The 27,954-nt window shown below is 34.7% G+C and overlaps 2 protein-coding genes and 3 long non-coding RNA genes across 9 annotated transcripts; 3 read left to right on the forward strand and 2 right to left on the reverse strand.

Annotated features, from left to right (window-relative positions):
- The first annotated feature begins 3,333 nt into the window (after nucleotides 1-3,333).
- On the forward strand, nucleotides 3,334-8,682 carry LOC141678217 (uncharacterized). 3 transcript variants are annotated; one of them, XR_012557645.1, is made up of 4 exons: nucleotides 3,334-4,392; nucleotides 5,880-7,977; nucleotides 8,079-8,129; nucleotides 8,222-8,682. It is a non-coding gene; the product is annotated as an uncharacterized LOC141678217 (long non-coding RNA). The 3 variants fall into 3 exon arrangements; XR_012557643.1 differs by having other exon boundaries at nucleotides 5,880-8,129; XR_012557644.1 differs by having other exon boundaries at nucleotides 8,079-8,682.
- On the reverse strand, nucleotides 4,618-5,968 carry LOC141678220 (uncharacterized). The gene is made up of 3 exons (XR_012557647.1): nucleotides 5,840-5,968; nucleotides 5,515-5,589; nucleotides 4,618-4,938 (listed from the first exon to the last, which is right to left on the reverse strand). It is a non-coding gene; the product is annotated as an uncharacterized LOC141678220 (long non-coding RNA).
- On the reverse strand, nucleotides 8,471-9,279 carry LOC141678218 (uncharacterized). The gene is made up of 3 exons (XR_012557646.1): nucleotides 9,112-9,279; nucleotides 8,684-8,842; nucleotides 8,471-8,601 (listed from the first exon to the last, which is right to left on the reverse strand). It is a non-coding gene; the product is annotated as an uncharacterized LOC141678218 (long non-coding RNA).
- Nucleotides 9,280-10,630: 1,351 nt separating this feature from the next.
- Nucleotides 10,631-13,476, forward strand: LOC141679007 (uncharacterized). Of its 2 annotated transcripts, XM_074485481.1 has the most exons (3): nucleotides 10,631-10,776; nucleotides 11,078-11,372; nucleotides 13,021-13,476. In XM_074485481.1, the coding sequence occupies exons 2-3, from the start codon at nucleotides 11,119-11,121 to the stop codon at nucleotides 13,076-13,078; spliced, it is 312 nt and encodes a 103-aa protein (XP_074341582.1). In that variant the 5' UTR covers nucleotides 10,631-10,776; nucleotides 11,078-11,118; the 3' UTR covers nucleotides 13,079-13,476. The 2 variants fall into 2 exon arrangements, with proteins under 2 accessions (XP_074341582.1, XP_074341581.1); XM_074485480.1 differs by having other exon boundaries at nucleotides 10,669-11,372.
- Nucleotides 13,477-14,661: 1,185 nt separating this feature from the next.
- LOC141676608 (heterogeneous nuclear ribonucleoprotein 1-like) lies at nucleotides 14,662-19,221 on the forward strand. Of its 2 annotated transcripts, XR_012557088.1 has the most exons (3): nucleotides 14,662-14,981; nucleotides 16,008-17,245; nucleotides 17,936-19,221. XR_012557088.1 is itself a non-coding variant. In XM_074482295.1 (2 exons), exons 1-2 carry the CDS (start codon nucleotides 14,760-14,762, stop codon nucleotides 17,142-17,144), a joined length of 1,359 nt encoding a protein of 452 aa, XP_074338396.1. In that variant the 5' UTR covers nucleotides 14,662-14,759; the 3' UTR covers nucleotides 17,145-17,445. The 2 variants fall into 2 exon arrangements, 1 of the variants encoding a protein (XP_074338396.1); XM_074482295.1 differs by lacking the exon at nucleotides 17,936-19,221 and having other exon boundaries at nucleotides 16,008-17,445.
- Nucleotides 19,222-27,954: the final 8,733 nt, after the last annotated feature.

The following is a 27,954-nucleotide window of genomic DNA, read 5'->3' on the forward strand; positions in this document are numbered from 1 at the left end:
ATAAATGATAATAATGTCAGAGAGGAGATTCTGTACTTTTTGAGAGATGGTAAAGTAAAAAGCTTTACATTGCAGCAACTCTTGATGAAGACTGTGACGGAGTTGAAATATATTCACTATCTTCTTAGAGTTGAGGATAATGTCACCAGAATCTGGTCTTCAATGATATTTGAGAGTATCAGAAGAAGAGTCATGATCAAAGAAGACAAATACAATGGTGATTATGTTCCTCTGTACAGAACTTACACTGGTCAAGAAATGAAGATGGAAAAGGGAGCTGCAGTTCTGAATGTTTTTCTCAACAATCCTCAGTTATATTTTAGTCCTGATCATGAAGATGTTAGCTTAAACTTTATGTTGATTGGTGATCTTGAAATAACTAAAAGTTCAATCTCTAAATTAAGATCAGCCATTTATCAGCTTGGAGAAGATACTGAAGAGAATAAAGAGTTGAAGAAAAAGCTTATCAAGGTCCTTCAAGACAAGGAGAAAGAAAGGTTGAACAAATTTCTGGAAACAACTGTCAGTTATCTTAGGATACTGAAGTAAGCCTTATTCCTTATATATTTTGTAATTGGTTTTGGCATCATTGGGAATAGAATTTGTGCTTCATTATATTAAGCATAAATTGGGGGAGATTGTTACGTGCTGATTCTCAATGATCAGGAGAAGCTCAGGATCTGACTGTTTTGGATGTCATCAGGATTTGATGTGCCATCAGGATTTGATGCATCATCAGTATCTGCAGAACATAAGTATCTGAAGACAAACTGTTGTGAAGATTAAGTTTGTTCCTTATTTTGAGGGATGGATATATGTTCGTTCTGAGTGATAGGACTTTGCATATTCAGGTAGAGATATGTATCATTTTCTGTTAGTAATTGATAATGCATATCTAGACTGATTTGTAGCAGCTGTGTATTATATAAATACAGTTTAGGTCATTACATAGTGATTAACTCGAGTATTTTACGACCTAGCAGCTCTCAAGAACATCAGTATTTCTTGAGAGAGTTTGAAACAGTTTTTATCAGAAATATAAAGAACTGTTATATTTTTATACTTGTTCTAAACGTTTATACAATTGTATCCAACCCCCCTTAAACAATTATATCTTTATTGGGTAACAGATAACTCAGAGTTCTGGAGTCAAATTTGACTTGTCGATAACTCGGAATTCTCTAGTAAATTTTGGCTTGTCGATATCTCTGAGTTCTCTAGTGAAATTTGACTTATCGATAACTCAGACTTCTCTAATGAATGTTGACTTATCGATAACTCTGAGTTCTATAGTGAAGAATTGACTTGTCGATATCTCCAATCTCCATGTCTTCAATTTGGCTTGTCGATATCTCTGAGTTCTCTAGTAGCTTTCCTGAGTTCTCTAGTCATTCTGGAGTTCTCGAATGACTTCTCTATAACACTAAATCTGTGACTTGTAGATATCTTGACTTAGAACATTTTTCTCAAAACAGATTTATTCAACTCCAAGTTTCTTCATAATTCTTCTGAGGCATGATCTTCTTGATCTTCTTCCAGATAGAATTCTTAGGCTTGATACTGTTTAAAGTAAAAGACTCAAGTCTGCTCTTTGACATTTTTACAGACTTTAAATGTTACAAATACAAAATGCAGACTAAGATTACAATATAACTTACTTAGGGTTGTCAATTTAACCTAGTCTTGTTATTGTACAGACATGTCTTGCACAACAATCTACAAATTTTTGGCGAATTTACGGTTGCAAAGTTAGTATCAATACTTCAGCTGTCACACATTTATTATTTGCCAATGAAAGTTTTCTTTTTTCAAAGCAGAAGTGAAAGAAACTTGAGTTATAAAGGAGGTGTTAAACATGTATGAAGTTGTGTCGGGGCAAGTTGTGAATTACCAAAAATCAGGGGTGTTCTTTAACGCGAACGCGAGACGAGATAAACAAAATGAGTTGAAGGTGCAGCTGGGAGTTCATAATGAAATAATAATGTACATGGATATGTCATTGATAGTTTGTCGCTCGAAAAAGCAGTGTTCAAGATTGTGTTTATAAGAAAGTGCAAGGCTGGAGTTATAAAACCCTATCGAGAGCTGATAAAAATATCATGATCAAGATTGTTTCTTATCAGTGCCATCTTATTGCATGACTTGTTTCTTAGTTCAGAAATCCTTATGTATAGAGATAGAAAATATTATGAATGGGTTTTGGTGGAAATCAAGTGACGGCAATAACAAATATTTGACATAGCATTCTTGGGATAAAATATGTGCATAAAAAAGTAAAAAAGGGCTTGGATTTTGAAGTTTTCATGGGTTTAATATAGAATTACTTGGTAAACAAGTGCAGAATTTTATTCAAAGACAAAATGCATTGGTCCCACACATATTTAAAACTCACTACTTTAAGAATTTTCATAATATACATACAAGTACAAGTAGAGGGAGGGGACCGAGTCCAGCTTTGTGTAGACTTGATTGTGGGAAGCGAAGGAACATTAAGCAAAATATCATAGGTGGATATTGGATCCATAAAAGTATGCTTAGGCAGTTCGAAGGAAATATGTGTCTCAGGATCCTTGATTAAGAGGTAAGAGTGATTTTCGTGTTGAGAATTATCATTTAAATGGTGTCGGGGGTGATAAAATTTGCGATTACATCCGTTTAAACACGAAGGTGGGATCTGCATAAAGTTGGGCAAAATTTTCATACCGATGACATTCCAGTTAATCCTTTAAATAATTTTATAGTTTCCTCGAAATCATATTAGAGATGGAGCTTTGGATGTAATTGAACAACGGTAAATATACTATCAAATCAGCCATTTACTACTCATTTTCTCGAATCATAATTTATTTGATTGAAAATATGCTCATTTATGATAAAACTCAACATCTACTCTCAATGTTTCACGACATTTATCAACTTTTGAGTTTGAAATAATTTAATGTGCATTGTATGAATCTACTCCCAATGTTTTTTCATTTTCTGAAAAGAGTCGACTCTTAATTTTAAGATAATTTAAGATGCATTGTTCTAACCATTTTACAATTTCTTTTGATTTTTTTTAAATTAAAATATAATATTTATTTTTTTATAAAAAATATTTATTTTAAAAAATATGTAATGAAATTATTTGGTCAATATATCTTAAATTACGTGTTCAACGTATAACCTAGAGAGTAATGTTTAATGTTGTGACAATAAATTTGGAATAAATTTTATTTAATAGTATTTAATATATGTAAGTGTTTTAAAATAATTTGTGATTTATGACAAAAACAAATAATAATCTGCAAGTACGGATAAAATTTACTAAATTTATTAGTGCATTTATCAACCCCAAAGAAAAAGAAGAACTGCAATTCACTGGTAAACTCAATTTTGTTGTTTGATATGTGTGTGTCACAGACAGTTTAATAGCTTATACACTATCAAACACAAAGTTGAAATTAATCACTAAAATTAACCAAGCCATGGAATCATTAGTAACCCATTTCTCATCTTTCCTCATAATCTTCCCAGTTGGCATTACACGCCTTGTTTCTTCTCTATCTCTATATCTCAAAAACCCATCTCACTACAGATCCAAATCTTGGTATTTCTTTGAACCCAGATGGAAAAGTTTCGATTTTTACATCCTCCTAATTGCCTTGCCCATTTCTTCTTTTTTCAATTTTGCACTCTTTTTAGTACTTTCTGGGCACCCATCTTACAAATTTGCATTTTTGCAGCAATCTTTAGTGGTTTTGCTCTTCTGGGTACTCCTCATTTTGATTTATTTGAAAGAAAGTTGTAAACTTTTTGTGATCCCAGAGAATTTGTTGTATTTGTATGCTGGGGTTTCGTTTTTAATTGAGTGTACAATGACTGGAGAAGGGGTTATTGGTTATGGTGAGGCAATGTATGATTGGTTAGGTGGATTGGATGTTGTTTGTGCAGTTTGTTGTTTGTTTCTTTCGGTTAGGCCTTCTGCGTTTTTCGCGGAGTTTTTGTTATCGTTTGGGATGATGTTGAAGGGGACTTGGGTTTTGCAAGTTGGATTCTCATTGTATACTGATGCATTTTTGTTTAGAGGGTGTGTGAGAGTGCCGTTTGATGTTGCGAATGGGAGGAATTATATTAAGTGTGAGCTTGATGAGGATAAATATCGGGGTGAAGCTTTGGTGAATTTAATGTTTATTGGACATGTGATTGTAGTGCTGATCACATGTTTCTTGCTGTCGGGATTACTGAGTCGTTCTTATTATAGAAAATCGTATCAGCCTAGCGGGCAATTGCTAGCAGGGTTTGATGCTGAGAGCTCCATCGTCCGGCCAGTTACTGAATTTGAGTTAGATTGAGGTGATGTTTTAGTTATTGAGCTACAAAGGAATGGGGGCATGGCTGTATTGCTCAAATGTACGTTTACATTGTTAATAAAATACCAGTATCTACTTATAGATACATTCGACTTTGTCCTCTTTGATACATTCGATTTTGTCCTCTCTGTTTTTTCTAACAAACGCCTTTCGTTAACATGTAGAAACTTAGTTTTGACATTTTTTTTATAATAGGCAACTATTTCCTATTAATGTCATCCAAATGTAAATCATGTAGGCCTCGTGTGTGTTCCTTTTGCTTTTTATATGACGAATGATTTTAGTTCATGTATAGTATGTGCTAAGTAGATGTTACAGGTTAATGAGATACCATAAACATTTGTATGAGCTCTCCCTACCTGGATGAGCTGCAAGACATGGATTACATTGTCATTGGTATCATTTTTAGTACACGGGGTAGTGAGAAGAAGCTAAAATTTCAGAAAATCCATTTAATCTGTTCATTGTAGTAAATACTTCATTTATTAAATAAACAGTGTATTGGTCTAACCAATCTATAGCTCTGTAATTCCATACCCAATGTATTAACGTAATAATGTGACGTCTTCAACTTCACGGAATACGACTGCAAGAAAATTTTCTGTTCAGTTCATAACTGATTAAGAAAAATCTTATTTCAGAATAATATCTTAAAGTGCTTTCTTGTAGTTTTAAGATATCTTGTTACAGAAGGAAATTTAGGAATTCTGAAAAGTTCTCTGTAAAATTACCGAAACCATGTTTGTTTTCCTTGGGTGGATATGCTTGATCTTATTTGCGAAACTAAATCTTACCCTAAAGAAGATATAAATTTAATGAAGCAATGTCTATCATAGTAGCATGTTTAGGGTCAAGACCAATACAAAACCATCAATGTTCTGTTTCTGGCCCTTAGTAATTGCACTAAATTCTTTTGATTATTGTACAGATTGTAATGCTGTCTGCCTGTCTCATGACTCATCTTGTCTGGCATTTATAAAAAGTAACAAGTCATACTTGGGTCCCTCCAGTATCATATCTTCTATAGGTTCTGTAAATTAGATCCTAAAATAGATAACATTAAATACCGAGACTTGCTACTTGCTAGCTCGTGCAGGATTCAAACAATACTAAGCATGCAAAAGAAAATGGATGATGTACTTGTGTATAATTAAATCATTACCTACATTGGAGATACATGTCTTCTTTACCTTAACCAAGCTATCCAAGTGTTTACTCATCCCTCTTTGTATAGAACCTGCACAACACTCCACAAATTTCAGCATTATATATATACATGTCTAAATTTACCTTTACATGATATACTGATATAGTTTTTATTATTCCAGCTACTTTAACATTTAAATATCACTGTGTGTTTCCATTTCTGACTATTTTTAAGTTTGAGTTACCTAACGTCAAGCAAGATTTTGTTTATTATAATTTGACACAAAATTTTAGTGTAGTATTGTTCATTGTTGGTGCATAATGGTAAGTAGAGTTCATACCTAAATGAACAAACCCTTGATTCCACGCTCAATTCTTCAGCATTCTCTCATCTTTAACTATAGTGGTGAAATGGTGACCTGTAGCAAGGAGTTGATTTAGTGAAGGCTTGCAATCTTCCAACATCCATGAGTTCCTATATGAAAGAAAAAGACATAGTCGCTCCAGGTAAGACATTTTGGTTTATATGTGTAATTTATTGAGCTATATGTTTCTCTATAACTATTGATTGAAAAACTATAAACAAGTTCCATTGGTTTGTACGAGTCACAAGATACTTCCAGGAGTAAACATTTTCCAACATTTTTTTTCAGTTGGAAGCTCAATATGATGGGTAATTGCTTGTACAGTATATTTCTGTGATCTTATCTGCATCTGAAATTCCTGCATCTTTTTGTAAATCCATGAATGAACTTCTTGATCAGAGAAGAATTACATATCAAGATGATGAGAGTTTCTTTGTGATTTCTCAATTCTTATAAAAAGAGATTATTAATGTTATACTGTAGATAGGAATTTTGTTGCTTATTATAACAGACCGGGGTCACAATTTTACAATGCATTATTGGAATTAAATTAAAAAAGGAAGTCATAGTTATGTATTTTTTTTTAAATTAAGAGCATAGTGAATGATTGTAACTTCCGAAGCGAATTAGGAGATTTTATGTCTAGAGAGATTGTATGTCTGCATAAATAAGTAGTGACCTTAACTTCATTCACCATTTAGTTAGTACACTAGATAGAGGTAAGGTTGCGTAAGTCCTACCCTCCTCGCATATTTCTCTTTTAAGTGGGATAAGTGAGTACTCCCTTTTTTTTACTAGATAGAAAAAAAACTTGGGGTTGAAACAGCTGCATAATTCAACTATGAGGATGCAAGTCTGTAATACAGTCACCATTATTATCTGTAGATGCAAGATCCATTAACAGTCTTAAAGCAATAATTGACAGAAATGATGGTTAAAAAGGGACATGGAAATCTAGCCTTCAACCCGATAGTACAGAGAAAACTGATGTTAAAGTCTTCCTTCCACAATACAGCTGCCACTCTTTTCTAGGACTTTAAGAAATTTTGCGACCCATAAGAAATAATGTTCCTAACCCGGGGACTGTAATTTTAACTCAGGATTTTTATAATATAGATAGTGCAACTAATAAACATATGATTCTTGACTGAATAAATTGAACTTGACCGTAATCTAGAGTCTTGTAAAAGGAATGTGTAGAATATATAATCTGAAGTTAAAAGTGATCTGAAATTTTTAAAGCTAAGATTATGCAGAATTAATAATCATGGACTTTCAACAAATTCTAGAGTCTAGAAATGGGAAAAATGATTTCTGCATCACCTGTACCCAGTCACCAGACAATCAGTACTTCCGCTTTGATAAAAACAAAGGTGTACTTCAGGTTAATTATAAGTTCAGCTGCAACTCTTGGTTTCTATTAATTACACAATACCAAAATAAATCATGCCAGGCAGCGTTGTTTATAGCGCTGACCCTTGGAAATCCATATGAAAGTGAAAACCTGATCCATTGAGAATTGAGATAAACATGCCCTGGATTTGACCCTGAAAACTGGTGACCATGATTATAAACTTGTCACTAGGTATGTTTGGTTTCCTTAATTTTAATAACTATTGTAAACTTGTCACCCCATGTTTGGGTATATTTAATTTAACTATATTTTATATGTTTGGGTATGTTTGCTTGTTTAGGTATGTTTAGATAATACTACTTGCATCTGTAATTTAGGGCATGGGGTGATTATTAATTACAATTTTGAAAGCTATATTTATTATCTTACTTTGATGTTGTTACTGATTTGCCTCTATTGTTAATAAACTATCTCTTTTAAGATTTTGTGTGGTGCAGGTGCAGGTGCAGCTATGATCCATGACAAAGTCCTATTTGAGACCATAAAGTGAAAAAAATATAATAATAATTTACTCTTATTGCTCACAAATTAATAATTAAACAACCATGTAATTCATGTTCGAGTAAACCTCTTAATGTGATTATACATATCCAAATTTAGACTATAATCAATGTAATTATTTCCGGACACTGCATTAAAGGAACAGTAGCCTGTCAATATTTGTTTATTTGGTTACCAACATCGGAGATACATACATCTGGTAATCTTATTTCGAAAGTATACTGTTAATTTTTCATATAAATACATTAAGCACATAAATGTAAAATTATATTTATGATTGCAACTTTTTTTTTCTATCAGGTGTTTCTTATGATTTCATTAATATGCATTTGGAGTTTGTTGTTGACTATGGTACTCACTACTCATCTTGCTGATATAGTGCGAGTGCTGGTTTTTTGTGAATTGATATACAAATTAAGAGATGCTAATTCTATATGCCACAGATGTTTATAGACGTGAGCTCGGACTTTATTTTTCTGCATATCACAAAGAGTTTGAGGACAGAAGAGAGATAGCTGTTCCACTTCCTGGTAATGAAGCCACTATCATTTGGACTGCTCTTCCAAAAAGACCTTTACTGTGCCCGCCACTCACAGTTGTGATCGACATTGGAACTGAAGTGGATACCTTTGTCTGCCAAAGAGAAATACACAAATTCCCTTGTACAAATTTTCAAGTAGTAAGGTTGTGTAAGGTTAGCGCAGATGGCTTGCCTTGCAATTTATAGATTTAATTGCTTTATTTGATTGGTTTAAGAATGCAGACCGAAATAGAAGAATTAGCATCTGCATCCTGCTGGGTAATTTTTTGTTGTAGCAGCTGGCTGTTGAAATAAAACAACTTGGAGATATGTAATTTATTCACTTTTTAAGCCACATAAAAATAGGAAAATGCTTACGGCTTACCTGCAGAATTTGAACAGATTCTCATTCAGTGGGTGATGCCTTGTCAAAGATTGTCATCTTTCATATAAGCGTGCTTGTGCGTACCTCCATACACACACTACTTCCTCATATAAAGAGTGAGTGTTTGTCTCTCTAGGGTGGGATGGAGAAGGGGGATAACTGAGACCAGTGACCATAATATTACACAATGTTGATATTACATTTACAACAGGCAATTCACTAAAATCCAAGTCCCGAGGTTGATGCAATATTTTTGACTAGTGTACATGTTTTCAGGAGTAAAATCGTTGCTAAAATATGAACTTCAAATTTTATTATCAAGAAAGAGAGATATCGGCATAAATATAATTCTAACAGTGTCAGAAGTCATAGAGATGCATCCAATTAGCATAAATATAATTCAATAGCGTCATGAGTCTTAAAGATACCTGCAAGAAAAGTTGAACAATAATTTCAACCACTTGAAAAATGAGCGCAGATTATAATTGCCCCTTTTATTTCTCCCTTTTTGATAAGGAAAACTTTTAAGTGCAAGTACAGTTCCCTCGGTAGTAATGGAATGTAGTTTGCAGTTGAGACGGATAGATCCTACATGCCCATATCTAGCTCCCTTACCACAAATTATCAAATCCAAAACTAATTTTATATGGATATAAACTATGGATTTCAGTCCCTCCTTCCTTGTCATTTACCTCATGTAATTTTACATCATCATAGTAATTTGGTTGTAATACACCTTTATTTCTCAAATTTTATCACATTCAAATCAGATATATTATTATGGGCATATTTCTCGTTAATTATTAAATTTCACTTGCCTTGTATTAACCAAACAACTTCTATATTATATATGTGATTACTAAAAAAATTTATTTGCCCAAATTAATTAATCAAATTTGCAGAAGTTCAACTTAATTTATGTTGAACCAATGTTAAGAATATATTTTAGGACAAAACAAAAAATGTGAAAACTTAATAATATTCGCGTGATTCACGTGTTCGTGAGTTACCCGAACTCAGCTCATAAAATATTCGAACTCGGTAGACAGTAATAATCGAACCGAGTCCGAGCACAAACCATTACAATTATTAACTGAGTTGAGCTCGACCTTTAAATTACTAGACTCGTAAGGTTCACGAGTGTTACGACCAGATTTCTGATGAGGGTGGAACATTTTTTGATCGTGTGGAGCGTTCTTTGGTCGGACCTGCAAGGAGAAGAATGCAAGGGTTTGTCCCCCGATTCACCTTCGGTGTGAGAATCAGTAATCGACCTTTCATGAGTAAGATAGAACGTACAATAGTTATGATTGTACCAAAATTGTATAAGTCATTGTGTGTATATATTTGTATATTTATCAAACCTTGGGTATAAATGCTTCGGCCATTACACTTGGAAGAAGATGAATGTTCCAGGGCTTACGTTTCTTTGAATTATTATTCTAACGGTCAGTCTGTGGTTGTCTAATGGGCCTTCGGCTATTCGGCCTCATGAATCGGGCCACTATCACCAACAACAAGTTTTATCAAGTCTCCATTATTTTTTTATAAATATTTAATATCTATTTTATATTTTATGTATTTAATCAAATCGAACTCGAGTCGAACCAATCATATATCAAGTTTTCATCCATATTTGGTGAAATCAATTTGAGATTTTGAACCAAAGTCGAAGCTATCAAACTATTTACGAACCGAGTTTCGAACTTAAGTAAAACCGAGTTTCGAACTTAAAATTTAAGGTTCGGTCGATGTTGAACTTGAACTCGTGCCCGAATTTTTTAATCAAGCTCGAATCAACATGACAATGTTACATGTGGCTTGGATTACGCCCTGTTTTAGCCAAAAGTTTCCAAATTTATTTTATGAAATAAATAAAAAAATATCAAGAATAAATTTTAGGGATTATTAGAATTAGAAAAAATATACAAGAGAATGCCACCTTTTTGGTTTTTAGACAAACAAAATACATAAAGCACATGAGTTGAGTTTAGTTGTGTTGCAAGAATAGCAAGTCAATGTCTCCTCTTCTCAACTCTTGTCCAATTCATCATATCCCTCTTTTCTAGGGTTTCTCAATTTTCATCTAATTAGTACTTTCCTTATCCCCTTTTCTTTGTAATCTTGTTAGATTGTGTTGACACAACTTTCTATATATCTGTATCTATATATATATATGATTTGCTGCTTTGACTTGGGTTGACGAGTCTATGATCTTCAATTTCGCATTCTTGATTGCAAATTTTGCTGGTGTTTTTAGATTTTATTAAATATCCATCTTAATAAATATTTTATGTTCTCAATGTTTATAGATTTTATTGTATCTTGATTTTAAGAATTTTGTGTGTTTGCATTTTAGGGTTCATGATTTGTTGGTGTTTTTAATGTTTTTAGGAATTTTTGTAAGGTTTCAAGTTTACTGATTGCGGGATTAAATGGATAGTAATGGGAAAGATTATGTTAGTGATAAAAGTGATGTTAAGAGTAATGCATTGAGTGACGTGGACTCGAAAACGACTAGTTTGCTTGATGCAGATAGGAAGGATGAGGAGGAAGACGAGACGACTACATTGTTGGTTCCTCCTCGGAGAGGTGGGTTGTCCAGGAAGGTGGAGAAATCACAGAGGAAAGTAATGTGGAATGATAATAATGGGAATAAGCTTGCTCAAGTACTCGAATATCAACCAAGGTAATTTTAGTTAATTGTGAATTATGTTTGTGTATATGTGTTTGATCATGTGAATGTGTTAAGAATTTTAATCTTCTTGTTTGCGATGCCTGATTAGTTAAATTTATTAATTGTTTTTGGTACTTTGGTTGATCTGGTTTTGATGCGGGTTATTAGTAAGAAAGGAAAGAGAAGAGCAAGTCATTGTTAATATATATTTACTTTACCTGCATAGCAAATCTATCTTATATTCATTGATTCGAAAGTTGTGATAGTTTGTCTAAGGTTACCTGCACGTTGCTATGTACTGGCGGTTATACCAGGTTAATACAAGGCATCGGTTCCAAATAATTAAGGGCAAGTTGTAGATAGTTTTAGTGTTTAAATAAGTAATTATTAAGCCTGGGAAAATTTGTATTGGCATACAAAACTTGATAACATGCTATCTCTTGGAAGTTAACTTTTATAGTGCTAAATTCTGTAGTATGAGGCCCAAGTTGTTGTTTTCACGCTCATCTGTTCTCCCAATTTTATACAGAGAAAAGTCATTAAGATTATGTATCCAGTTAAGATTATTTTTAAAAGTTCATTATAAACTTATAAACAAGTTCCCTTTGTCTTACTTTGAGATCAGAATTATTGATAAGTATTTACAGTCCATGGTCATAAATAACACCGTGGGCTAACACAATCACAATGATTTGGATGCTTGAGTGGCTGAGTGGTTCACAATGATTTAGATATATGAGTGGATAATGGGAGTGTGAGTATATTGGAACCCAAGGAGCTGCATTATTTACTAGCCTCCAAAGTTCACATAACTCCTGCTTTAAACCTGTTTTTTATGGAAGTAATGATTGCTTGCGCCTCATAATTCACGTCGCAATTAAATGCGTTCCCGTCTGTTGAAGTGTCATTTCTTAATTATTTTCATTTGCAAGAGTCTGCAAGGCCTCAATTGATACTAATTATTATAGGACAAGGAGGGATGTATGCTTTAAAGAGCTAGGAACATCATAGGTTAAAGTTCCTATTTCAGTTGTATTCATCTCTTCTGCAAAGCAAATATAGGATGTTTAGGGCTGGAATGCAAGTTACTCTCAATAACCCTATCGACCTACCCTTCTTTCCATTCCCGTTCATGCTTACTGCTTACAGACTGCGGAATATAAATTTATGACTGTTATGTTTACATTCCCAATCCTTCTTTTCTACCTAGGGTTATAACTGAACTGCACCAGAGAGATACTCTTTTGTGAAATTCACAAATTTTAAAAGTAGAATCGATCAAAGTTATATAAGGTAATTGTTGGAGAACTTTGCAGTTTGCACAGATCCAGCAGAAAATTTTAGCAAAAGAACATGGTAAGAAATAGAAGAGAATTTAGGTTCCCTGTGATTTTTTTTTATAACAATATCAATTAAGATTGATTTACATCTCAAAACAATCCATGAATAGCACAAATAGCCCAATCACCAACACTGATGATGACTGAAATGACCAAAGTACTCTTTTACACTCCTATCAACTACTATTAAACAACTGCTGTAGCTTCATTGATAAGAATGTTAAATGTATGTAGCGTCTTTGAAAATTGCTGAAGAGTAAGAAATTTGAGGCAGTTGACGTCTTTGGTAACCTTTTGTATATTATCTTGTTTTTCTGCAGTGACGTAAGTGACTCTGATGAGGAGGAATCAGACTCTTGCTTCTGTAGAATAATGTAGAGCTTATTCAAGATAACCTCTCGGAGCTCAGCAAATATATCTTCTATTGACAGAGTAAAAGTTTGTGAGTTGTACTTTTGACTGTAAAAAAGTTCCATTGGTAGCAATCTGGTGCTGTTTTCAGCAAGTTTTTTTAGCGCAATGTTGTCAGCTGGCAGTTTGCTATAGACTTTAACAGATACTGAGGTTCCTGGTGAAAGAAGACCGGCGTTCTTACTATCAAATGCTCATCATTGCGATTATATTTAGTACAGGCTTTAAAAATACATTTATGATGCATGTTTGCTTAATAATCGCATCAGTTACTTTTAGCATGTATAAATGTACTCTCATTTTGTTCTTGTTATTATAGATCATATATGCACAGGAGAAAGTATCTCTGCAATTCTTGTTTCTCATTCAAATAAGTGTTTCCTGTAATATGCTTTCCCTTGGTATTCTGTGTCCATATGGGATCATAATAATAACCAAATATTATGAGGTCATAATAATGTACATAATTCTTATGAAATTCCATATACTACCACCAGGCCCCCTCCCCCTAGCGGACCCGTCACAAGAGTTTGGAGAGGCTGTCTATGTTTCGGTAAAATCAAGTCATTTTGTTCAGTGGGAGAGGCTGTCTATGTTTCGGTAAAATCAAGTCATTTTGTTCAGTGAGATCCTTTCATCTTCTTCCCCCTAGTCCGGCATCTTCTTCAGTGAGATCCTTACATCTTCTACAACCTTCTTCTTTGTTCGTCATCTAATATATTATGTGTGCCTATGTACATCATCACTCATTATTCAGAAATCACTATTGCTTATAATCACTAACAATTATGTTTATGCCAACAAAGTTTAAACAACGATGATAATCACTGATCCATTCACTACATGATTCTGCTCATAAAAATAAAGTTAACACAGATGATATTACGTTAAGTCATACGATTTAGTGTTTAGATCCATAATTTATGTTCCTACTTCATGTTTCAGTTTCAAATATGATGATTTTTGGCGGAAGTGATGATTGTTAAATGTGGTAGATGTTATAGTTCACCTTGGAAGGCCAAAAATACATGAAAGGTTCTAAAATTTTTATAATGGTTCAAAATTTCCACTAAACTTTATTTTTTTTCTTAGAATTTTAATGCCAAATATAATCAAATATTAGTAACAATTGATTTTTTTTATATGTAAAAGCATTTTGAAGGCCAAGACATTATTAAATGAGAGTAGTTTCTCTGAGTCTAAATTAAAAACCAAAACAAGGTCATTCATATAAGTGAAATTGTTGGAATCGTTTCTCATTAGAAAAAAAATAGCTTGATAAATGATAGAAAATAAATAAATCCCAACCAATTCTTTTACAAATTGTATAAATTCGTACTTGTTCGACATTATTTTTAACATTATTGTATAAAATTAAACAATTAAATTTTCATAAAGTTTAAACAAAAATGTAAAATAAACCATTTTACACCATTTTAAATGTCCAAAAAGGATAACAATGAAAAATAAACCAAAGACAGGGACGATTAAATCTGGACCGTTGATTAGGCCTTCTACTAGGTTGACACCCACGCACCCTATCAACAACATTATATATCCCACAACAACACACACTTGGCCACCTCTCTCCAGAAACCCCTTAATCTATACATACATACGTACAGCCCCTAATATACATACAGGATAGATGGATTCAGATCAAGGGAAGCTATTCATTGGTGGGATATCATGGGAGACTGATGAACAGAAGCTCAAGGATTATTTTGGGAATTATGGGGAGGTTTTGTTGACTTCTGTTATGAAGGACAAGATTACTGGCAAGCCTAGAGGTTTTGGCTTCGTTGTCTTTGCAGATCCTTCTGTTCTTGATACTGTTCTTCAGGAGAAGCATGTTATTGATGGCAGGATGGTAATTTTCTTGACTTTTTTATGTTTTTGTTTAATTTTGGGTTGGTTTCTGTTGAATTGATGGTTTTTGGGTTTTTTATGTAATGGGTGGTTGTTGGATTTTTGAGTAGTTGAGTGTTTGATTTTCTGGGTTTTTTTTAATGTTTGATTATGTGTGTAGTGGTGTTTTTTATTGGATTTGATTTTGGGTGGTTTTGTGTTGATTTGATGGTTTTGAGGGTTTCTATGTAATGGGTTGTTATTGGATTTTTAGTACTTGGGTGTGTGATTTTTTGGGGTTTTTATGTTTGATTATGTGTGTAGAGGTGTTTTGAATTTTATTTTGGGTGTTTTTGTATGGAATTGATGTTTTGTGGGGTTTTGTTGGGTTTTTAAGTAAAGGGTTATGAATATTTTGGGTGTTATGCTTAAATATATATGTGTTTGTGTAATTATGTTTTTGATGTGTTCAGTCTCTTTTATGTGTGCTCTGTTGGGATTTTAGTGAATACTTGATATGTTGTTTTTGGTTCAGCTTTGTTATGCTTTCCCTGGAGTTTGTTTCGGTTATATTAACTGCCTTGGAGTTTGTTTCGGTTTATATTTTTGTCTGTTACACCTTAGTGTTTCATGTATTAATTTGCGAATTATAATTCATCAAAATTTTTTTTTTTTGCGAATTATAAGATTTTCTTAAATTCTTACAATAATGGTACTGTGTTTCTATCATGTGGTTAATGACTTGTTTCACTTTATTGAGTGCTTGACTTGTATCTAGATTGGGTGTTTTTGCAGTTTTATGCGTTGTTAGCTAGGCTTGGGTAGTTTGACACATCTTGTATATGTCAGTTGCTTTCCTTTAGTTTTTGGCTGCCTGTACATTGCTAGACTTGTATTTAGATTTGGTGTTTTTGCATGATTATGCGCTGTTATCCACGCTTGGGTACTTGGGCATGTATTGTATGTGTGTTCTGGTTGTTCTTTGTTTTTTGGCTGCCTGTACATTGTTTGCTCCTATATTTTTTTTTACAGTAAAATTTTCTTTTAGGTTGAGCCTAAGAGGGCAATGTCAAGGGAAGAACAGCAGGTTTCAAAGGTAGGGAACCCAAGTTCTGGTAGAAGCTATGGGGGTGGTGATGTTAGGACTAAGAAGATTTTTGTTGGGGGCTTACCTCCTACATTGAGCGAAGATGAATTTCGTCAGTATTTTGAGAGCTATGGACAAGTTACTGATGTGGTTGTTATGTATGACCAGCAGACTAATCGTCCACGTGGATTTGGGTTTATTTCCTTTGATACTGAAGATGCAGTTGATCGTGTTCTGCACAAAACCTTCCATGATTTGAACGGTAAGCAAGTTGAAGTTAAAAGAGCTCTTCCCAGAGACTCCAATGCTGGTGGTGGTGGAGGTCGTGGTATGGGCGGAGGTGCAAGTCGTGGTGGTGGAGGTTATCCGAGCTATGGTGCATCTGGTGGCAATCTAAGTTCATATGAAGGCCGTGATTCTAGTAGATACATGCAGTCTCAGAATACTGGTAGTGGTTATCCATCATATGGATCCTCTGGATATGGTGCATCTAATAACTGGTATGGACCTGGTGGTAACGGTGCTGGTTCTGGTGGATATGGTAGTTATGGTGGTGCGAATCCTGGCTATGGTGGTCCTACTGGAGGCCCCTATGGAAATCCTAACGTCCCGAATACTGGATATGGTTCTTATGGAAGTGGTCCAGCGGGGGCTTCAAGGAATGCATATGGTGCTCATGCCTCTTCTGGATATGGTAATACTCAGTGGGGTGCTTCGGGTGGCTCAAATGGCGGGCCTGGAGGTGCACCTGTTTCAGCACCCACAGGTCAATCTCCTAGTGGATCTACTGCCTATGGGAATCAAGGTTATGGCTATGGTGGATATGGTGGAGCGGATGGGTCATATGGTAACCCAGCTGCATATGGTGCTGTTGGGGGTCGGCCAGGTGGTGCCCCAAATAGCGGTTTATCTGCTGGCGGCGATGTGCAATCAAGTGGTGGAGGCTACATGGGTGGTAATTATGGTGATCCAACCGGGAATTCAGGATACGGAAATCAAGGATGGAGATCTGAACCCGCACAAGGTGCTGGAAGTTATGGGGCACCTAATGCTGGGCTAGCTGGATATGGCGGTGGTTATGGTGCACAGCAGCAGTAATTTTGATTAGTGAGACTGGTCAGGACAAACCCATGCGGTTAACGTTCTGAAGGGCTGTTGCAGCGGACAATTGATGCAGCATGCATGCGACAATGGAAATGGTTGGAATGCTTGAATTTTATCTGATTAAGTGTTTTGGTAGTTTAAAATAAGTACTATTTTTAATTAGATTTTGCCTCTTATTTGCTCTCTGGGTGTAGCTTTAAGCTTCGTGTGCTTATAAGTATCTCTTTGTCTGTCTGGAGGTTTCTCTTATGTTAGTGTGTATGAATGACATAGAACTATTAAATATTGTTTTCTACTTTGCTTGTGTGGTTATAATTTATGTACGTGGTTTGAATTTGCCTTCAAAATGAGGTCATTTGAATTGAAATCAGAGTCCTGTTGCAATCATTGATATGATAACGTATCAGTATGGAGTTTTAGTGAGTGTTTTGATCTCTGTCTCTGTCGGGAACTACCTTTGAGATGAGGTGATTGGAAATTAATTGTCGACTAGGTGTAGCAGTACGGAGATTAAGTGAGCCTTGCATGTGGATAAATGTGGAGCTCTTTAGCCAATTTGGATCACGTGTCTGTTATGCGTAGCAGTAAGTAGTTGCAGTGATAACCGTATTGTTAGCAGCAAGTAGTTGTAGTGGTAATGGTAGTGGTAGCAGTGAGTAGTTGTCTTAGCTGTAGTGGTAGCTGTAGAGGTAGCATTAGCGGTAACCATAGTGACATTAGTGGTAACCTAGTGGTAGCTGAAATTAGACAATGGCATAATGTCTGTGCCCTTGTGTTGTGTACAGGATCCAGTCATGGCTAAAACAAAAGCTTCATGCCAAGGATTCTGAAGCCAGGCCTTGAAGATCTGAAAGTGCCACTAAGGTTGTGGTGGAATCAAAGTGTTCAGAGGCTAAATTCAGGAGTTGATGTTGGTATCCTGCAATCTACATAAATAGTAATTATTATTTGCCTAATGTTTGGGCTGATTAGACTAGGACAATTAGAGTTAAGTTGCTCCTGAATTCTTATAATATTTGGTAGATTCTAGGTGAATACGAGCCTTTTGTCAATGTTACTGGTTGAAGCAGCATAATTACTTTATTCTGGTTTCCATATCTTTTTTGTCTCTTCTAGATGAAGAATATAATCTCAGAAAAAGTTTTCATGTTCTTGTTTTGACCACGAGTTTCTCGAGCTCCCCTTTTTTTGTTGATAGATGTTCTCTTTTTTCTTTTCTTGTGCTTTATGGTGTATATATATATATATTTGGTGTTGCATCTTTAAAACATAGGATATCTTGTTTTTAAGCTGCTAATTTTACATAGTGTTGTTTGATAATCAATTTTCTTTTGGTCCCTCTTTGCTCAATTTTTTGTATGAGCTTGGTGTTAACTAGTAACTAAATTCTAATGCACAATGTTCTTATTTAAGATGCTCCGATTCTCTGTTATCTAAATTATGGATATCCTAATAATTTAAGAGGGTATTATTTATAGCTAGAATTTTTGATCTTTAGGTTTTTTCATTCATTTTTTTGGTCAGGCTCTTTCGTTCATACTTAATTAAATATATTGATCCAGCTATAAACATATGGATCTAGCTAAATTCAAGAATTCCAGGGTTCATGACCTTGTTCTTATAACCGACTTCAAGTATATTATATGATGTGTATTTGGGTTCATAGCCTTGTTCTTATATCTGCTGATGAAGTTATTTTGTTATTTTAGATGACAGTCACTTTTCAATCTTTTTTTTCAACAATGTTTCAAGGTCGAGTTGACCCCTTGTAGCAACTATGCTCTCATTTGGTGAAATGAATGGGATATGACTGGGAGTCGAGTTGGAGGAGCAGTCTGTTTGTTTGTAAGAAACACCAATGAAATGGAGGATGAAACTTTTTTTTTTTGTTATAGTTCTTACAAAAAAAAAAGTTGATTGTACAAGTGTTGTTGAATATCAAAGACATGGAAATGTTGTATGTTGTGCAGGGCCGAGATCTTAAATTAAACTAGTGACATTGCCACAAATTTGTAAAACTTGGAGAGCCTTTTGCCAAAGATATACAAAATCATTTGCCGCCTTCATACGATTCATCTTTCTGCTTCATATGCCTCCTTGATGGAGAGAATGTGACTGGATTGTCCCCTTTATGCATACCAATTCATTTTTAATAGATAAACACTGTGTGAGAAGAAGTTTCTTTCCATTTAAGCTGTTCAGGAATTGTTTTACGACCCAAGTCGGCGTGCTTGCTTTAGACTTCTTTTATATATTTAGGCTTTTAACCCTTTGTAATGCTGTTTTCGGTCTGACTCCTCAAGCTTAACTTGGTGCATCAGCATCATACCACTTTGATCTTCATCCATCTTAACTCCATTTAAGGCCTAAAGAACAGGTCTCGCTTTTCTTTTTTGGCTTAGAAATGCTAGGCACTTCTGACCACGTCTTCAAAGTTATGGGGTTCGTTCAGAGGATAGAGAAGGTCTTGGTATCAAATGTTTTAAGCCTCCATTTGACACTCTAGGGCTGATTAAAGGCCATTTGGCTTTTCACCTGTAGCAGCTCCATTTGATACTCATTTATATACATAATTTATATAATTAGAAAGTTAATTAAACTAACTGCATGCACAGAATTGTTGGATAAGTTAGGTTACGCATTTTCTGACTTTCATTTAATTATTATGGACAATCTGTTCAAAAACGCAAAAGAACCGTTCAAAATCAGTAAAGTAATGATTCTACTATTTTCTAACTCGTAAGTAAGGGTTTTAAGTTGAAAAATTATGATTCCTAATTGTTAAGTGGCATTCATGTCCACTTAAAATGCGCTATAAAGGCTTGAATTGATGTTTTGTACTTAAGTTATTTGTGTTTTTATGTATTTTGTAGTATTTTTGCATTTCAGGCATATAACAGGGATCAAGGTGATTTAGCATTGCTTTGATGCTAAAATGGTGTTAGGAAGGCGCCGTGAAGATTGCTCGTGCAAATCCGTCAAGAACCAGCCGAATAAAACAAGCAGAAGAATTTTTTCCAGAAGGTCGGCGCGCCCGCGCTATGCTAGCGCGCGGCCGCGCCAGGTCGGGATCACAGAATCCTGTTACTACTACAATTTTTGATCTGCTGGATTTCTGGATTAATTGGGCTGCTATATAATGGCAAGTTAAAGACGTTTTCAATAAAAGAGCTTAAGGAGAAGGCAACAAGAAGACATATAGCACAATTCAACAAAGACGAAGAAGATATAGTTTATTCTTGTGATTTTTTATTTTAAGTTATAATCTTGGATGCTCGTTTCTTATTTTGTTGAACCTATACTCTGAATTACGTACTTTGTTTATTATTCGTTTTATAAAGACCTAGTTTATTATACCATGCTTTCATCGGAATCCACGGTGATAACGAGTTCGGTTATGGGCTAATCGTTATCGTGGGGTTCTAGCGGATTTACATATGGATTTCAATAGTTAATATATTTTGATACCTTAGTGTGTGGTGATTGTATGATATCCTAGTTTTGGTTGTGCTTATTCGTCTTATGAGCGTCGCAAACTTATAAGATAGCGTGTTAATCTCTAATGAAGCGACAATAAATTTAGAGGTTTAGAACTTGCCATGCTAGCATAGGTTCATGTATTGTTATGCATGATTCGTTGGTAATTTTAACCATCTTACTTGCCCTATGTGTTGTGCAAGACATGCCTCTACTTTAATAAGATTAAGTTAAATTGACAACCCTAAGTAAGTTGTATTGTAATCTTAGTTTGCATCTGTACTTGTAAATCTGTAAAAATATAAAAGAGCAGACTGGAGTCTTTTTGTTTAAACAGTATCAAGCCTAATGATTATATCTGGAAGAAGACCAAGAAGATCATGCCTCAGAAGAATTTTGAAGAAGTTTGGAGTTCAATAAATCTGTTTGGATAAAAATATTTTAAGTCAAGATCTCCACACGTCACATATTTAGTGTTATAGATAAGTCATTCGAGAACTCCAAATGACTTATTGAGAAGTCAGAAAAGCTTATAGAGAACTCACAGAGATATCGACAAGCCAAATTGAAGACATGAAGATTGGAGATATCGACAAGTCATTTCTTCACTAAAGAACTCAGAGTTATCGACAAGTCAACATTCATTAGAGAATTCTGAGTTATCGATAAGCCAAAATTTACTAGAGAATTCTGAGTTATCGACAAGATGAAGCTAAGCTCTTTATCAACAAAGAGACTAGAAATTTTGTAGCAAAACATTCTTAATTTTAATATAAAATTAAGTGAGTTTTGAAAAGATCCGTGTTCTTACTATTGCATGTTGAATTTCTGCAGTAACACATTTCACAATAAGATTTAATTTACTTTGTTCAACCATAAAAAGCTCAAGAAAAGCTTAAAAACAGAAAAATACATTCACCCCCCTCTGTGTGTTATTCATTTCCTAACAAGTGGTATCAGAGCAAAATCTGAAAGTAAACAGATTCAAGATCTTGGAAGAATGAATACATAGAAAATCAGTAGCATCAAAATTCCTACCTTTGACAAAGCTAACTACACTCTTTGGAAAAAGAAAATGTTGCTATTTATCAGGATGGCCAATCCACTCTATATTCAGATTCTCAAAAATGGGCCCTTCACTCCTATGGTTAAAGTTGAAGAATCAACATATGGTGATATGGTCATTCCAGCTCATTATGCTCCAAAAGACCCTTCTGAGTATACTGAGCCTGAAAAGGAGAAAGTTTCCCTGGATAGTGGCTTGCAATTGATATTGATAGAGTCACTTGACAATGTGATGTACAACAACATTGTCAACTGTGACACTGCCAAGCAAATCTAGGAAAAGATTGAAATACTCTGTGAAGGAACTGAGGAAGTTAGATCTAACCAAAGAAGGATACTGATTTCACAATATGAGGGTTTCACGGCCTAGCCAAAAGAAAGTATAACTGATGTGTTTGAAAGATTTAATAAGCTGATAAATGACTTGCAACTCCATGACAAATACTATGAAGCTGAAGAAGTGAACTTAAGGTTTTTGCTTACTCTCCCTGATCATTTGGAACAGAAAATCTCAGCAATCAGAGAAGGGAGAGACTTGAGTAGAAGAACACTGGAAGTTCTACATGGGATTCTTAAAAAATATAAACTAGAAATGATTCAAAGAAAATCATTGAGATTTGGTCAAGGACATGTTGTAGATGGCTCAAGTGCATTAATTGTAAATGAAAGCCAAACATCTAATGATGAGCCAAGATCTCAAAATCCAGTTGTCTCACCAAGTGAGCAAATAATAAATGATTCACAGGAACAAGTCATTCTGGAATTGGAAGAAGATGAGTTCTACACTCTTGATGAACTGGATGAGCTAGATCAGTCAATGGCCTATTTGGCTAGAAAATTTTCTAACATTAGAGTAAAGAAGCCAAGATACTTCAAGGGTGAAGGACATTCTTTCAACAAAGACAACAGCTGGAAAGGAAAAGGGAAGTACACTTCTGATAGCAAGAATGACTACAAAACTGGATTTGTTGACAAATCTAAGATAAGGTGCTTCAACTGTGATGAACTAGGCCATTTTACTACAAGGTGCAGGAAACCCAAGAAAGAAAAGAAAGACAAAGCTTATCTTGAACTGGAAGCAAAGTATGACGCTCTTCTGAAGAAACAACAAAGTAAAGCTTATATTGCAGAAGGAAAAAGTTGGGATGATTCTGATAATGATGAAGATGAGGAAGTTGAAAACTATGCTTTAATGGCCTTGGAACAAGGAGAATCATCCTCATCAAAATCACAGGTACCAACTCTCACTACCATTAATTTAAATGTGAGTCAATATAAGGAAACTGTAGAAAAGATGAGCACATAAATGTTTCACATACATACAAGTATGGTTGCTGCTAAAGAAGAAATTAGCAGATTGATAAAGATAAATGAGAAGCTTGAAAGTGAGAAACAAGAAGCTGAATTGTTGTTGGTGGAGCTTGAAACTGTAAGACAAGAATATGCTTATCTGAAGAACAAGCTCAAGTGTGCAAGTGAAATTGAAATAGTGCTAAGGGAGAAGCTGGAAAAGAATGAAGTTAAATTAAAATCCTTCAAAGAATGCACTTGAGTTAATTAGACAGTATCATGAGAAAAACAAGCCATGTGCAAGCATTGCTATTGGTCTTGACTATGATACTTGAACATCAAAAATAAAGATATAGGTGACAAGAGAAAAACAACAGAAAATGAAAATGTTTGAGCAATGCTGAAAAAGGTTGTCGCACCTATGTTCAAGGCATGTGAAGTTAATTTCAGTGAAGAAGAGTTGATTATTAAGCAAGAAATTGCTGATGAAGATAAAGAAAAGAAAAATACAGAAACAACTCCATCTTCCAAAGCTGAAGAGAAGCTCATGGACAAACAAAGTTCCAAGACACCTATCAAAGAGACCAAGACGGAAGATGCAAGAAACAAGAAGAAAAATAGAAATGGGAAAATTGGGATAAATAAAAGCAATAATTTTGCTTATGTTACAGATGCTCCAAGAAAGAAGTGTGAAAAATGTGGCTCTGTAAATCATCTAACTCACCTTTGTAAAAAGGTTGTTAGTGTAATATATAATAGATGATGTCAAAGATTACTGGAGCTAACAATGCCATTAATCTTCAATGATCTGATGTCAAAGATTACTGGAGCTAACAATGTCATTAATCTTCAATGATCTGATGTCAAAGATTATTGGAGCTAACAATGTCATTAACATGATGATGTCAAAGATTACTGATACTGACAATGTCATTAACAATCAGTTAAGCTTGGGCCCAACCCTAAGATTAGTTGTACTGTAACCTTAATCTGTAATTTATACTTGTAACACTTAATGTCTGTAAAATGTAAATGGAGCAGACTGGAGCATTTTTCCCTAAACAGTGTCAAGCCTAAGAATTCTATTTGGAAGAAGATCAAGAAGGTCATGCCTCAGAAGAATTATGAAGAAGCTTGGAGTTGAATAATTCTGTTTGGTGAAAAACATTCTAAGTCAAGATCTCTACAAGTCACAGAATTAGTGTTATAGAGAAGTCATTCGAGAACTCAGAAAGACCTATCGAGAACTCAGGAATTGCCTATCGAGAACTCAGGAATTGTCTATCGAGAACTCAGGAAATGCTATTGGAGATATCGATAAGTCAGATACCCATTCGAGAACTCAGAGATATCGACAAGTATACATTCATTAGAGAACTCTGAGTTATCGATAAACCAAAGTCCATTAGAGAACTCTGAGTTATCGATAAACCAAAATTCACTAGAGAACTCAGAGTTGTCGATAAGTCAAGTCAACAATGAAATTTCAGAGATATCGACAAGCCAACATGCCTATCGAGATGTCAAGTTCTCTACAGCTTAATTGGAGATCTTGAAGTGAAGAAATTTCTCTAAGTACAAAATTGCAGAACAGTTTAATATCAAAGGTTGCAAATCAATAAACAATTCACATAACTGGATTGACAAGTCTACAAAAAGCAGCTTGAGAGATGTGCAAGATCAATGGCAAAGATTAACTGACAGAGGAGATTAAAGTAAACACGGGATACTAAAGATATGCTAAGCCAGAAATGGAAGATTTGCTTTTCTATAAATAGAAATGACAAGTGACAGCTTAGAAAAGCTAATAGCATATTTATTATCCTCTGTGTAAACCAGCAGTTAACTGAGTTTTAAAGTTAACACTGGTCCTCTAGTAAAAAAAAGAGAATCTAAAAAGAAAATCTTGTATTCTCTCTCAAGAAAGGAGCTAAGTTCTAAAATAAGAACTTAGAGATTTTGTAGCCAAACACTGCTTGATTTTTAATATAAAATTAAGTGAGTTTTGAAGATCTTTATTTTACATATTTGCATTGTTATTTATGTTTAACATCTATTCTACTAAATCATTGATAACAACCAACTGCTAAAGCCAAAGTCGATCAAAAGGTAAACATTTAAGCCAAAACACATTCACCCCCCCTCTGTATTGTATTCATACCTAACAAGTGGTATCAAAGTAAAATCGGAAAGTAAACAGATTAGATCTTGGAAAAATGAATACACAGAAAATCATTAGTATCAAGATTCCTCCTTTTGATAAGGCCAACTACACTTTATGGAAAAAGAAAATGTTGCTGTTTATAAGAATGACCAATCACCTTTACATTGGTATCCTCAAGAATGGGCCCTTCACTTTTATGGTTAGAATTGAGGAAATCACAGATGGAGATATGGTTATTCCAGCTCATTATGCTCCCAAGGATCCCTCTGAGTATACTGAACCTGAAAGAGAGAAAGTTTCCCTAGACAGTGCTTTGTAACTAGACCTAATTGAGTCACTTGACAATGTAATGTATAATAACATTGTCAACTGTGACACTGCTAAATAGATCTGGGAAAAGATTGAGATACTTTGTGAAGGAACTGAGGATGTTAGGTCAAATCAAAGAAGGATATTGATTTCTTAGTATGAGGGTTTTATGGCTAAACCAAATGAGGGTATTACTGATGTGTTTGAAAGGTTTAATAAGCTGATAAATGACTTGCAGCTTCATGATAAATTTTATGATGTTGAAGAAGTGAATTTGAAGTTCTTGCTTACTCTCCCTGATCATTTGGAACAAAAGATCTCTACAATCAGAGAAGGAAGAGATTTGAGTAGAATCACACTGGAAGTGCTCTATGGGGTTCTGAAAACTTATGAACTTGAAATGATTCAAAAGAAATCATTAAGGGCTGGTCAAGGATATGTACTGGACGGCTCAAGTGCACTGATTGTGAATGATGGCCATACCTCTAATGATGAGCAAAGATCCCAAACCCCAGAAATTTCTACAAGTGAGAAAAGAGTCAATGACACTAAAGAGCAAGTCATACTGGAATTGGATGGAGAAGATGAGTTCTACACTCTTGATGAGCTTGATGAGCTTGATGAGCTAGACAAATCAATGGCTTAATTGGCTAGAAAATTCTCTAACATTAGAGTGAAGAAACCAAGATTTTTCAAGAGTAAAGGACAGTCCTTCAACAAAGACAGCAGCTGGAAAGGAAAAGGGAAGTACACTCCTGATAGCAAAATTGGCTACAAACCTGGATCTGTTGATAGATCAAACATAAGGTGCTTTAACTGTGATGAGTTGGGCCATTTTTCTACAGAATGTAGGAAACCAAAGAAGGCAAGGAAAGACAAAGCCTATCTTGAATTGGAAGCAAAGTATGGTGCTCTTCTAAATAAGCAACAAGGGAAAGCTTATATTGCTGAGGGCAAGAGCTGGGATGATTCAGATAATGATGAGGATGAAGAAGTTGGAAACTATGCACTCATGGCCTTGGAGCAAGGAGACTCTTCATCATCTAAATCACAGGTACCAACTCTTACCACAATTGATTTAAATGTGGGTCAATATAAGGAAACTGTTGAAAAGATGAGCACAGAAATGTTCCACATTCATACAAGCATGGTTGCGGCAAATGAGGAAGTTAGCAGATTGAAAAAGATCAATGAAAAATTTGAGAGTGAAAAACAAGAGACTGAATTTTTGCTGGTTGAGCTTGATACTGCTAAGCAAGAAAATGCATACTTAAAGAACAAATTAAAGTGTGCAACAAAATGGATGAAAATGGAATTGTTACTAGAAACAAAGCAAGGCTGGTTGCTAAAGGCTACTCACAAGAAGAGAGAATTGACTATGATGAGACTTTTGCTCCTGTTGCAAGACTAAAAGCAATAAGAATTTTTCTGGCATTTGCTGCACACTCAAATTTCAAGGTGTATCAAATGGATGTCAAGAGTGCTTTTCTTAATGGTGAACTAGAAGAAGAAGTTTATGTGCAACAGCCACCTGACTTTGAAGATCTAGAATTTCTTAACTTTGTTTACAAATTACTCAAGGCTCTATATGGATTGAAACATGCACCTAGAGCCTGGTATGACACACTGTCAGAATTCCTACTCAAATATGGCTTTACCAGAGGTACTATTGATAAGACTCTCTTCTACAAGAAGCATGGTGAAGATATGATCCTAGTTCAAATCTATGTGGATGATATCATCTTTGGATCTACAAATGAAAAGCTTTGTCAAAGATTCTCTAGGCTAATGCAGAGTGAGTATGAAATGAGCATGATGGGAGAATTAAGTTACTTCCTTGGCCTTCAAGTTAGTCAAAGAAGTGATGGTATTTTCATCAGCCAAACCAAAAAAATATGAATGACTTATTGAAGAAATTTGGTATGGTGGATAGTTCACCTGCATCTACACCAATGTCTACTGCAACCAAGTTGGATGAAGACAAGAAAGGCAAGAGTGTGGATATTTCAAGCTACAGAGGGATGATTGAATCATTGCTTTATTTAACTGTTAGTAGACCAGACATCATGTTTGCTACTTATTTATGTGCCAGATTTCAAGCCAATCCAATGGAATCACATTTGATGGCTGTAAAAAGGATTTTTAGATACTTAAAGGGAACTCCAAACTTGGGATTATGGTATCCTAAGGGAACTGGTTTGGAAGCTATTGGATACACAGATGCAGATTTTGCTGGATGCAGGGTTGATAGGAAAAGTACTAGTGGAAGCTGTCAATTTCTTGGTCAAAGACTTGTATCCTGGTATAGTAAGAAACAACAATCTGTGTCAACTTCCACAGCTGAAGCTGAATATATAGCTGCTGGAAGTTGTTGTGCTCAGGTGCTTTGGATTAGAAATCAGCTAATGGACTATGGTCTAGTATTACACAAAATTCCTATTATGTGTGACAATACTAGTGCCATATCTATAGTAGCTAATCCAGTTAATTATTCTTGAA

Source organism: Apium graveolens, chromosome 8 (assembly GCF_009905375.1).
Source record: "Apium graveolens cultivar Ventura chromosome 8, ASM990537v1, whole genome shotgun sequence".
Classification (NCBI taxonomy): domain Eukaryota; kingdom Viridiplantae; phylum Streptophyta; class Magnoliopsida; order Apiales; family Apiaceae; genus Apium; species Apium graveolens.